The sequence below is a fragment of the Pangasianodon hypophthalmus genome, chromosome 17, assembly GCF_027358585.1.
Source record: "Pangasianodon hypophthalmus isolate fPanHyp1 chromosome 17, fPanHyp1.pri, whole genome shotgun sequence".
NCBI lineage: Eukaryota > Metazoa > Chordata > Actinopteri > Siluriformes > Pangasiidae > Pangasianodon > Pangasianodon hypophthalmus.
In genome coordinates this window covers 9,646,505-9,659,023 of record NC_069726.1, presented here as the reverse complement: position 1 = coordinate 9,659,023, position 12,519 = coordinate 9,646,505, and the positions used below count along the sequence as shown (strand labels likewise).

At 36.2% G+C, this 12,519-nt stretch overlaps 1 protein-coding gene across 1 annotated transcript in view; it reads left to right on the top strand.

Moving 5' to 3' along the window:
* The window catches only part of LOC113543551 (adhesion G-protein coupled receptor G2), a 34,917-nt gene that overhangs the window by 16,156 nt on the left and 6,242 nt on the right, over positions 1–12,519 (top strand). The window contains exons 11-29 of the mRNA XM_053241369.1: positions 253–434; positions 594–633; positions 812–849; positions 947–1,080; positions 1,349–1,466; positions 1,946–2,010; positions 2,376–2,423; positions 2,508–2,563; positions 2,696–2,727; positions 4,838–4,880; positions 4,968–4,993; positions 5,262–5,380; positions 7,741–7,861; positions 8,058–8,224; positions 10,613–10,838; positions 11,526–11,682; positions 11,761–11,910; positions 12,113–12,241; positions 12,341–12,386. Coding sequence (XP_053097344.1) covers positions 253–434; positions 594–633; positions 812–849; positions 947–1,080; positions 1,349–1,466; positions 1,946–2,010; positions 2,376–2,423; positions 2,508–2,563; positions 2,696–2,727; positions 4,838–4,880; positions 4,968–4,993; positions 5,262–5,380; positions 7,741–7,861; positions 8,058–8,224; positions 10,613–10,838; positions 11,526–11,682; positions 11,761–11,910; positions 12,113–12,241; positions 12,341–12,386 — 1,897 coding nt within the window. The remainder of the gene's footprint in view (positions 1–252; positions 435–593; positions 634–811; positions 850–946; positions 1,081–1,348; positions 1,467–1,945; positions 2,011–2,375; positions 2,424–2,507; positions 2,564–2,695; positions 2,728–4,837; positions 4,881–4,967; positions 4,994–5,261; positions 5,381–7,740; positions 7,862–8,057; positions 8,225–10,612; positions 10,839–11,525; positions 11,683–11,760; positions 11,911–12,112; positions 12,242–12,340; positions 12,387–12,519) is intronic.

Here is a 12,519-nt window from a genome sequence, read left to right as displayed (position 1 = left end):
TGCTCACCGTTTTGTCCTACAAACATTTTTTACTGAATTGTTACAGTCATTAATTGAATATAACTTTAAATATGAAGAAGAGCAAAAATTATATGTTATCAGTGATCCATGGCTTTTTTGTGACAATTATGTTCATATTTGTGTCAATATCTCTTCATTTACAGAAAAATCTAGAACACTTACAGTGGACATGCCTAACCCTAGATTTACAGTTAACCCTGCCTGTCTGATGAAATCTCAAATGTTTTTCAGCTTCAGAATCTGTTCCAAAATCAAATTGAATGTAGTCCTACTCTTCCTACTGTCACACCATTGAAAATCAATACTACTTCACCCAGTGGAGTGGGATCAGCTCCCATTACTACCACTATTTTACAAAATGTCAGCTCAGATACTACAAATCAATTTTTCACTGGGACACTTGGAAACAGCAGGTAATGTGAAGGGCAGTATTTATTGCTTATTGAGAAAAGTAGACATGCAGTACATAGTTTTAGCCTCAATACATGCAATCCAAATCTTTATTTAATTTACAAAAGTACAAGCTTACAAGCCTGTGTGATAAATGCCTCTTTCTAATTGCTTGTTTGCAGTGTGTCTAATGGAAGTGAAACTACTAAAAACATCTTCAAAGTAAGCACTATTTTTAGAGAACAGCCCCAAAATCTGTAAATTACTGTACTTTATGTTTCTTTACTGGGTATTTAAGATGTGTTTTATATCCGTGTGTATGTAACATAAATGTATATATTGAGATGAATAAGTCTTTGTGAAAAACAAAAGTTAGTTTGTTATTTATTTACATTTTTAGGATGTGATGGTCATGTGTGTCAATAAGACTGCAGTAAGGTCTGTTATCCAAGCTTCTTCTCCTTTGCTATTTTCCTGATAATTCTTTATACAAAGATGATATAATGTTGCTAAAGGCTCAAAACATCTGGTCTAGGAAGACTACATGCACTGTGTTGTTGCAGTTAACACAGCCAACTAGTACATGCTGCATTATACAAACTGTGAGCACAGTACGGAATAAATCTTCCATCCAGGCCTATGTGATTGGAGACAATGTAGAGCAAGTGGGTGAGTGCTCTTACTACACAGACTAAAATCATAAAAGACTAATACTTGTAAAGTGCTTGTTTTGCATGCAATACTGCTGACACTTTTGATTTGGATTCTGGTTGTTTCTGATTCTGATGTCCATACGGTAGAAATAACTGTTGATTTGGTAGAAATAATGATGAAATGTACTCATACTAAAGAAATGCACCACAGTGTTGTAGAGTTACAGAAAACAGAATATATGGCGTATAGACGACATGTAACTCATCACCTTTTAACCTGACAGTAAAAGGGATTTGTCACAGCAGTACTTCAGGACCACCAGTTGGAAGTTTTGAAAAGTGCAGCGGGTCTCTTAGCCCTGACATTCCCTGCAATTCAAATGCCACAGTTAATGTGTCATGGTAAGAAACCTTGTTTATGTTTAGCAGTAACTGTTATTACATATAAAATTTTTTTTAAAAAGATTAATACGGATTTAAGATCAAAAGATGAATATCAGTCGATAGATCAGAATTTCAGCTTTCGTTTCTTGATATTTACATCTAATTGTTAAACAACTAAGGACATGGCACCATTGTGAGCATGTATGCCAATGGAACTGGTTTCTTTGTATTTATTGATGTGACTGCTGACAAATATAGCAGGCTTAATTCTGAAGTTTATAGGGCTATATTATCTGCTTCAAAAATGCTTCAAAGACATTGGATGGTGCCTCACAGTGCAGATTAACAATGACCTGAAGCACGGCAAAGGACTGCAAGGACTTTTATATATATATATATATATATATATATATATATATATATATAAATGTAATTATACATAAATATATACATATAGGTGGCACACACAATATAAACACAACCTATATATTTTTCAGCAGTGGGAACAGTGAAACGGCATATGTTTCACTCGGCATTCCAGACCAAATGAACTGCACCTTTGGTATGTATAGCAAACATGGTGGCAATATATACTCTTCTTTTTACAGTTGATTATTTAGGATCATTATTTCTTTCATCCTTATTATATGCTTTTTTATGATAAAACATATAGTCCATTGTTCAAATAAAGAGGTAGATGAAATATGTATACACAAATACAGTGGACTCACAATATTTATATTCATCTCTTTAGATGTAATGAAAAATTTTGAACGTAGTCCTGGTGTTTTCATTTGCTATGATTTTTTTAGCAACTGAAGTACTTTTTTAATGACTGATACACTGATCAGACCATTGCAGAACTTTGTTATATGGCATGCTATCATATCACATTCGAAACTTATTTTTAATTCTTTTACTCCTCAGAAAACCAACCAAATACTTGTAACTGTTCCTCCTATTGCAACAGCACCGGTGAGAAAATATAGAAATGAATATAGTGCAAAATAATAATTAGGATTTCAACTCAAGCTACCTTTCTCTTTGTTCTTTTTATAGCTGCCTATTATGGTTTGGACATTGAAACTGCAGACTTCAATTTTAACATGACACAAGTCAGTTTTCTGGTGAAGCTTTATTGTGTGCCTTAAACACAGTATATAATATTTGGTTTACAATAATTTGAACTCTACTAGCTTATGTTGGAAGAAGGATACAACTCATTAACTAATTTTCTTGTTCCACAGATATTAACAAATGTCACATGTAACATCAATAAGTATGTTTACTATATACTATATATCTAAATATCTATATATACAGTACTGTGCAAAAGTCTTAGACACCCTATTTTTTTTAGTACAAACTTTGTTATAGATTTTTATTTTGACTTCTATGACTTCTACATTATTGATTCAGTACAAAAACATTTTAGATTTCCAAACATTAGTTTTCCAGCACAAAATTAAATGTTACAGAAAAATGCTTGTATGTCAGTAAAGAAAGCAGCATAATGACCATAATTTCTTTGCATGTACCTAAGACTTTTGCACAGTACTATAGTACTACACTATATTACCAAAAGTATTCGGTCACCTGCCTTGACTCACATATGAACTTAAGTGCCATCCCATTCCTAACCCATAGGGTTCAATATGATGTCGGTCCACCTTTTGCAGCTATTACAGCTTCAACTCTTCTGGGAAGGCTGTCCACAAGGTTGAGGAGTGTGTTTATAGGAATTTTTGACCATTCTTCCAAAAGCGCATTGGTGAGGTCACACACTGATGTTGGTCGAGAAGGCCTGGCTCTCAGTCTCCGCTCTAATTCATCCCAAAGGTGTTCTATCGGGTTCAGGTCAGGACTCTGTGCAGGCCAGTCAAGTTCATCCACACCAAACTCTGTCATCCATGTCTTTATGGACCTTGCTTTGTGCACTGGTGCACAGTCATGTTGGAAGAGGAAGGGGCCCGCTCCAAACTGTTCCCACAAGGTTGGGAGCATGGAATTGTCCAAAATGTTTTGGTATCCTGAAGCATTCAAAGTTTCTTTCACTGGAACTAAGGGGCCAAGCCCAACTCCTGAAAAACAACCCCACACCATAATTCCTCCTCCACCAAATTTCACACTCGGCACAATGCAGTCCGAAATGTACCGTTCTCCTGGCAACCTCCAAACCCAGACTCGTCCATCAGATTGCCAGATGGAAAAGCGTGATTCATCACTCCAGAGAACGCGTCTCCACTGCTCTAGAGTCCAGTGGCGGCGTGCTTTACACCACTGCATCCGACGCTTTGCATTGCACTTGGTGATGTGTGGCTTGGATGCAGCTGCTCGGCCATGGAAACCCATTCCTTGAAGCTCTCTGGAATGGGTTTCCATGAAGTTTGAAGCTCTGTAGCAATTGACTGTGAAGAAAGTCGACGACCTCTTTGCACTATGCGCTTCAGCATCCGCTGACCCCTCTCCGTCAGTTTACGTGGCCTACCACTTCGTGGCTGAGTTGCTGTTGTTCCCAAACTCTTCCATTTTGTTATGATAAAGCTGACAGTTGACTGTGGAATATTTAGGAGCGAGGAAATTTCACGACTGGATTTGTTGCACAGGTGGCATCCTAAGACAGTTCCACGCTGGAATTCACTGAGCTCCTGAGAGCGGCCCATTCTTTCACAAATGTTTGTAAAAACAGTCTGCATGCCTAAGTGCTTGATTTTATACACCTGTGGCCAGGCCAAGTGATTAGGACACCTGATTCTGATCATTTGGATGGGTGACCGAATACTTTTGGTAATATAGTGTATATGTGTGTGTTTATATAACTTTATAGGGAAAAAAGGAAAAATGACAAAGTTACATTAACCTGCTTGCATAAGTGGGCACACCCATTTATAATTGGGGATGTGACTGTGTTCAGAATGAAACATTCGTTATTTGAGGTTAATCAGAATAATTTCATTGATGACAGCTGTATGGTAATTACATTTTAACATGAGATTGAATGTGTTTGGTTCATTCTGAACACAGCCACTTCCTCAATAAAAGGGTGTGCCCACTTATGCAAGCAGGTTAATGTAAATTTTTCATATTTCCTTTTTTCCCCTAAAATATTTCTGATTGTCTTTCACTTAATTTTTATATGTTGTAATTTCACACTGAGGGTGGAAAAAGTTCTGACATGATTTATCTTGGTTTCATTTTTTTCCATCACAAAACCCTGCCATTTTAACAGGGGTCTGTAGACTTTTTAAATCCACTGTATGTATTCATTTGGATTTATATGTACAGATTTATATGTCAAACTCAAATGTCTATAGTGTATATCAAAAAACAAAAGAGCTGGCCTTGCTGTTCCATATGTGTGTGTGTGTGTGTGTGTGTGTTTCATTTAGTTCTGGTTGCCATGCTTTGAAGAACATTTCCAAAATCTATGAAGTAAGTATCTTTGGGTTAGAAGTAAAAGGATTTTTGTTAATATTTTAAAAATTATTGTTTATAATGGACTATATTTTCTTCATATAGAAATCTACTGTGAAATGTGGTATAACGTAAGTTTACTTTCAATATTTACATTGTACAAATTTACCTTTGCATTTGCTAGTTGCTTTTATCCAAATCAATTTAGATTAAGAGAAGATACAATATAGGGAATTAAGTTTTAAAAACCTTGCTTCTAATCACTAGCTTAGAGTCCTAACATCAGAGCTACCATATATTTGCATATGTTTATACTAGTCTGATGACAACAGAAATGAACAAATACTACAAAGTTCTTTTTGTTTAAAATGACTACTCTTCATTTACTTGCCTGCAAAGATGCATCATGATTGTGAAACTAAGCAAAGCCATAGATGTGTGTTTACTCAGTTCAGCATTACTGAGTGCATTCCAAAACCAGAGCACCATTGTCACTGATGGCACTGTCACCAGATTGGGTATGTGTATTATTCTTACAGCTTCAACAAAAGATAAAGTAAATAAGTAAATCAGTAAAAGTAAAAAAATAAAAGTAATAAATGCATCTTCATTCTTCATGCATCTTCATGCTATTTCAATCTATGGACCGTATTCAGAGTTGGCGACTGAAAATCAGGGCCTTCAAAAGTCTTGTCAGTGTTTACGCGGGGCAGGGAAAGTTCTCTCCATGTACAGTCAGCTTATGCAGGTGCTTACACTGTTTTTCTGGGTTTATTGCTTGGGTTATTAAAATTTCCTGTATGTATTTCATGCTTCTGAGGTTGGCAGATTATTCTTGAGTAGAGGCATTGGAGATGGAGTTTTCCAATAGTGTCTAGACTACCACCTTTAAAGACAAGTACTAGCCTTTAACCACCATATCCCATCCCCCCACCGCCACCGAAACCTCAGGCAAAGAAAGTGTGTACACTTTTTTTTTTTGCCTTTGCTGTAAACCAGGGGTAGCTGGTATAAATGGAAAAGGGCTAGTGCCATCCTGACTTTTAAACATAAAAAGGTCAAGGTTTCATTTTTAGCATCAACCTGAGGTTTTAGAGTGAATTTTTTTAAATTTTGCAGACCAGAACAAAACAGCTCCATCAATGGTCATAAGAAGAATACAGAGATTGATATGAAGAAGCAAGGCTGGGGCTGATTTATTTCTATCACAGATTGTAGATTCATGCAGCCTATCATGGACAGTAGTATCATGTTATTACAGTGAAACACCTACTAGAAGTAGTTTGCCTCAACATCATTCTTATGCTATCAGTGAGAACTTGTGATATAATTCATTGCTCAACCCTGTTGTTGTTCCTCTTTCGGCTGCTCCCATTAGGGGTCGCCACAGCAGATCATTCCGATCGGTCCGTGTTTTTGATTTGGCACAGTTTTTACACCACATGCCCTTCCTGACGCAACCTTCCCCAATTTTATCCGGGCTTGTGTCCGGCACTGAGAGCGCACTGTTTCACACAATCCCATTGGTTGAAATGGTTCCCTGGCTGGGGATCAAACCCGGGCCGCAGCAGTGAAAGTGCTGTGGTCTAATTACTAGTCCTCCAGGGACCCAATTCATTGCTCAACCCTAATAGTTTCATTTTTGAGCTATTGATAGATAGATTAGGTTTTAGCCCTCCCCTCTAATATCATGATCAGCTGTCCCTGCTGTCAACTGTAATATGATGGAAGATAAAAGCAAGAAACAAATCTAAAATGATCAAATAAAAACACTAATCCAATGATACCATTGATATTAAAAGTCTATAATTACACATATTTTGTAATATGTATGTGCATATTTTGAAATATGTACTATATGCATATTGTATAACATATATCACATATAGATATACAAAAGTCTAAAATTGCAAGTTTTTTGTGATATAAAAAAGGAAACCAAGATAAATCATGTCAGATCTCCACCTTTAATGTGATATAGCAACCAACAAAATTCAAGTGAAAAACAAAAGGAAGCATTTTAGGCAAAAAAAAAAGAAAAAAGAAAAAAGAAAAAGCTTACAATAATTTGGTTGCATTAGTATGCACACCCCATAACTAATACTTTGTTAAAGCACCTTTGTTTGTAATAAAGCACTCAGTATTTTTGGGTAAGAGTCTAGTAAGATAACACATCTTGATTTGGCAATTTTATTCCACTCCTCCTTGTAAAATGCTGCAGATCTATCTAATTGCTAGGGGATCTCCACAGCCCTTTTTAAGTAATTTATCAGGACATATCTATGAAACATTATTTTAACACACACGAGAGATGGGTCACATGTGGCACTTATGCTTCTGTTTGAACAAATATGTCATTGCACACTGGCTCCCTCAGAGGTGCATCAGAGGCATGTCAAACTTGAGGCTGCATGTCACTGTGTCCTTGTTTAATGTGCCATCTCTTTTATTTTTTAAATCGTGTGTGAGTGAAAGCTAAATGCCATAGAAATCCATTGACATTACAGAATCACGCTTTCTATATTGTGTTTACTTTATTTCAAATCATAAGCTACAAAGATGTCATGGTCATGCAACCTATAGATTAAAGATTTATTAAAAAAAAAAAAAAAAAAAAGGATAACCAGAAAAAAAAGATGAATAAGCGTGAATGTCCATACCTGTGTCTGAGGTCTGAATACCAATGTGTGCAATTTTGGTATTAACTCCCCACTGTGTGCATGTAACTCAACTCTGAATACAGTCCTATATGATTTGTGTCAGGAAACATTTTTTATGTTCAAATGTTTTATGACATTGAAGAATATGCATACAATATGCATTACTGCATAACATCACACCTCAGCATGGTATTGAGACTCAAACTTTTGTCTTTCAGCCATATGCAGCTGGGAAGATAGTCTAAATGCAGATATTTTGCAAACAAACATAGTGCCAGTTTCTGCTCAGCTATCTGACGTCTGCCCAGTTGGAAAAGTGAACATTGTATCAAATTACTGGTCAGTGAACTAGTTCTTATAAGTCTCAATGAAAAAATATGCTATGCAAAAACCTTTCTATGAAAACAGTTCAACAAATTAGTGAGCCTTTATTTGAATAACCAAATAAATGAAATTATACACTGCAAAAATTTACCATATGATACATTTTTAATGATATTTTCTCTTTTTACACATTTCACATTTTGTATTACAGTAAAAATGGAACAAACATAGCTGTGCCACTGAAGGAGAAGTGCAACAGCAACCCAGTGAATTATGTTACCACCAGTATGCCACCATCAACTGCAAACACTAATGTCACCAACATCAGAACTACAGCCTCAGTCACAAACACTTCAGCAGCCACCTTGGACACAACAGGTAGGAAACCTACTCTTACAGGAACACAGATCTGTCTGGTCTCATGTCATAGACATGTAAAGAATATACACTGCACAGCATGTTCTTTATATACAAGATAGACATGTTTGAGGCCAAAGGCTGCACATATATCTAGGTTAAAGTATTCAATCTCAGTTTTTCACAACTCCAGACTTCTTTTGGCATGTCAATTAGAGCATCTACATTGTTCACATCAGTGGTAATTTTTAAAACAAATGATTAGAGACAGATTTATTTCAGCTTTAATTATATAATAATTTAACTATATCAGAATTTCAACTGGCCAAAAGTTTACATACACCAGGTTGACTGTCTGGAAGATTTCAGAAATTGATGCCATGATTCTTAGATACTTCTGATTCTTTAGAGACAGTGCCTTTTGTGCTTGATACCATGGGAAAATTCAAGCAACTCAGCCAAGGCCTCAGAAAAATAATTGTGGGCCTTTAAAGAAGTCCGGTTCCTATTTAGGAGCAATTTCGAAACAGTTGAAGGTACCACAAGCATCAAGCATGTATATATTTGTATACTATTAAACAATATTATACAAATATATAAATCATGGGACCACACAGACACTGTATCATTCAACTCACATGGATGAACAAACTTAGTTTGGTCTGAAAGGTTTAACTGAATCCCAAGACAGCAACAAAGGTACTGGTGAAGGAGTTGGAGGCATCAGGTACCAATGTATGTACATCCACCGTTAGGATAGTCCTACATCATCAAAGGCTGCTGTACAAGGAAGAAGTCCCTCCTCTAAGACTGGCATAAAATAGCCCAACTGATGTTTGCAGGTAATCACCAGCCTTTTGAAAAAGTGTTTTCTGGACAGATGAAACAAAAATGTAACTAATTGGCCATAATCAGCACTATATATGAAGGAAAATGATCCTAGGCATACCTCCAAAGTTGTAACAAAAAGGCTTAAATACAAATAAGTGAAAGTATTGGAGTGTCCATCATAAAGCTTGACATGAATCCCATAGGAAATTTGTGGCCTGAACTGAAAAAGCATGTCTGGGCAAGGAGGCCCACAGACATGACTGAGTTACACCAGTTCTGTCAGGAGGAATGGACAAAAATTCTGACAATGTTTTGCGTAAAGCTTGTAGAAGGCTACCCCAAACATTTTATTCAAGTTCATGCAATTCAAAAGCAATGCCACCAACTGCTAACAATGTATATGTAAACTTTTGACTAACTGAAAATCTAATATAGTAAATAAAAGCTGAAATAAATCTGTCTCTTAGCTGTGATTTTGAAATGACCTCTTATGGAAATTGAGTATATACCCTAATTGACTTAACACAGGAAATGTATGGTAACATGAAATGTGTGGAGTTTTGAATGTAAACTTTTGGCCTCAACTGTATATACAACAGGGATTATTTTTCTTTTAAAAGATTAACTTACAACAAAATTGCCTGGCTAAATATTTCCAGCAATAGCGTACAACTAGTCTTCGCCTCAGACATTCAGCACATGGGCTACATACATTTTCTGGCCACAAGCATCACAATCTTGAATCTTGACTGGCTCGAGATTAGGAAAAAAATTACTTTTGAACCACACCATGACACATTGCACTGGACTGAAAAGAAACTGTCTAATCTATTCTTTAAAAGTTATTAAAGAATTTTACTTGAAGCAATTAGTGAGAAGATAATTTTGAGTGTTTGTTGATGGGATAAGGGCTATGGGATAAGTACTGTGGTTTGTTATCTGCAGTCAAATATCAGTCAAATCACTGATAGTAGGTGGTTCATGGCCATGTTTATTGACAAAATGCACAAATCTCTCTAGCGAATGCTAAAAATCTGGATTCCGAGACTAGACTTACTGATTGTTAATAAAGATTTTCCATTAAATATTCAACCTTAACCCATATATATATATATATATATATATATATATATATATATATATATATATATATATATATATATATATATATACACACCGAATTCTTACACTATATGGCCAAACATGCGGTAAGACCCCAGCAATAAATGGAAATTGCAGGCCACTTGAGTTCTTCCACACCGAACTTAAAAATGATGCGGGAACACGTCTGGGCCCCTTAGTTCCAGTTAAGGGAAACTGTAACTGTAATAACTGTAACAGCATACAAAGACATTCTAGACAATTGTGTGCTTCCAACGTTATGGCAACAGTTTGGGAAGAACCACATATGGGTGTGATGGTCAGGTGTCCACAAACTTTTGGCCATATAGTGCATATCAGTTGTGAGGTCAATTCTTAATATCACTTAAATAATGCAAATAGGAAAATATTGGATACATTTAATAATCCACAGTACTATACTCTGAATTTGTATTGTTTATACCACGATACATACAGCCTCCGCAGACTCATCAGTGAGTGCAGAAGCGACTGCTGAAGGTCTTCTGAATCTGACAAGGAATGCATCTTCTCTGAACTCCACACAGATACAGCAGGCTGTATCTCTGCTAGAGTCGCTTCTTTCTGGGCCCAATGTTAGCTTGGCTCTGGGAAACACGACTATCAACATTGTCAGCAATCTTATAGATGCACCTCCTAATATGCTGGCATCCAGCTCAAACAGGTAAAAATAAAGAGATTGACTTGTAGCCCTTGAATACAATTGAATAAACTATTATTATTCTCCAAGGGACAATTGAGTGCTATGCACAATGGACATCAGTATCAATGACATACATAACTTATATCTGATGCACACGCTATGATTTCATGACCTTGATATAGTATCTTGTGGCTTCATTAAGTTGTGAGCACAATTAACTGTTGACTATAAAAAATAAAATGCAAATAATAATAGGATGTGTTATTTGCAGTGGTTAATGTGATTATTACAATTAGGGCTATTCATGCAGAATTACATGTTACTTTCAATGCTTGTCATCTTCTAATTCATATATTTTCCTATTAGCCTTTTTTTATTTTTCATTTTTAAATTGTCTCTTGTCTCTTTTTATGTTACCTCATATTACATTTGACAACGAAGGAAAAAAAAACAACTATTTCCTTCTTTTGTCTGCATTTTCTTTTCCTGATTTTGGAGGCTTAAGTTGCTGAGTTATTTCGCCAACCCTGAATTAGTGTTAAACTCAACTCCTCAAAATATAGCCCCAAAACATTGTGTGGTTAACTTTAAACTCTCTGAATAATAGTTATGACAAATACACTATATGCCTGTTTTGAACACTATGCAGTCATTTCATAACATATACTGTGCATATAATAAACAGTATACCTTTTCTGATTTGATGAGGATCATTGGCATTGTGGATACTGTTGGCTTGAAGCTGGTTGTGCAGGGACAGAGTCAAAGTATTCTCTCCCCATCTGTGGCTCTGGCAGTGAAACCGGTAGATGGAGCTCTTTTTCCGGAAACCACATTCACTATCACTGACCCCTCCAACTTGCAGGTAACACCTCAGTAACAAATACTCACACTCTTAAGGAAAAAAATGGTGTATTTTGTATCATCTTCTTATGTATTTTAGATCGGCCCCAGGTCGAGGATTACTGAGCCCAGGTCTCCTCAGGGTTCCATAACTCTCCCTGCTTCCCTCACAGCGAACCTAACTCCTCAGCAGCAGCAGCTGGCCTCTAGAGTACAGTTTAATTTCTACCAGAAGACCACTCTTTTCCAGGTGTGTTCTCTTTCCAAGGTACTATATGATATTTTTATTTGCTTAGTTCACTTGTATATAATACCTGCTGCATTTGACAGGTTTATGAGGTAAATCATAAACCTCTCAAATGCAGTTGTGTGTGCGTGTGTGTGTATGTGTGCATGTTCTTTTGATCTGCATCAACCTGACATGCATGCATTGTTGTCATCACAATCTGTAGGACAAAACATTAAACCCAAACAACAGCAGGCTGATCAGTGGGGTTCTTGGCTCCAGTGTGGCTAACTTGTCCATCTCTAACCTGAGAGACCAAATAGTTTTTATCCTGAAGAGCACAGAAACTGTTGAGGTCAGTAAAAGCAGGCTGTAAAACTAAACTTAAACACATTTTTCTTTTGGTTGCATGGTAAAAAAACGTTCATTAATACATTTAATATTATCTCCACAGGGTAACTTTTCACGATCGTGTGTATTTTGGAAATTCAGCTTAAATGGTGAGGACTATAAATAATCAGAAATGTATCGTATAAATGGTAATATTGTCAAGGTATATTCACCAATTGAGCTCAATAAAGAAACCAGGGAAACATTATTGGCAGAAGCACTTTAAAAACACTCCAACATTTC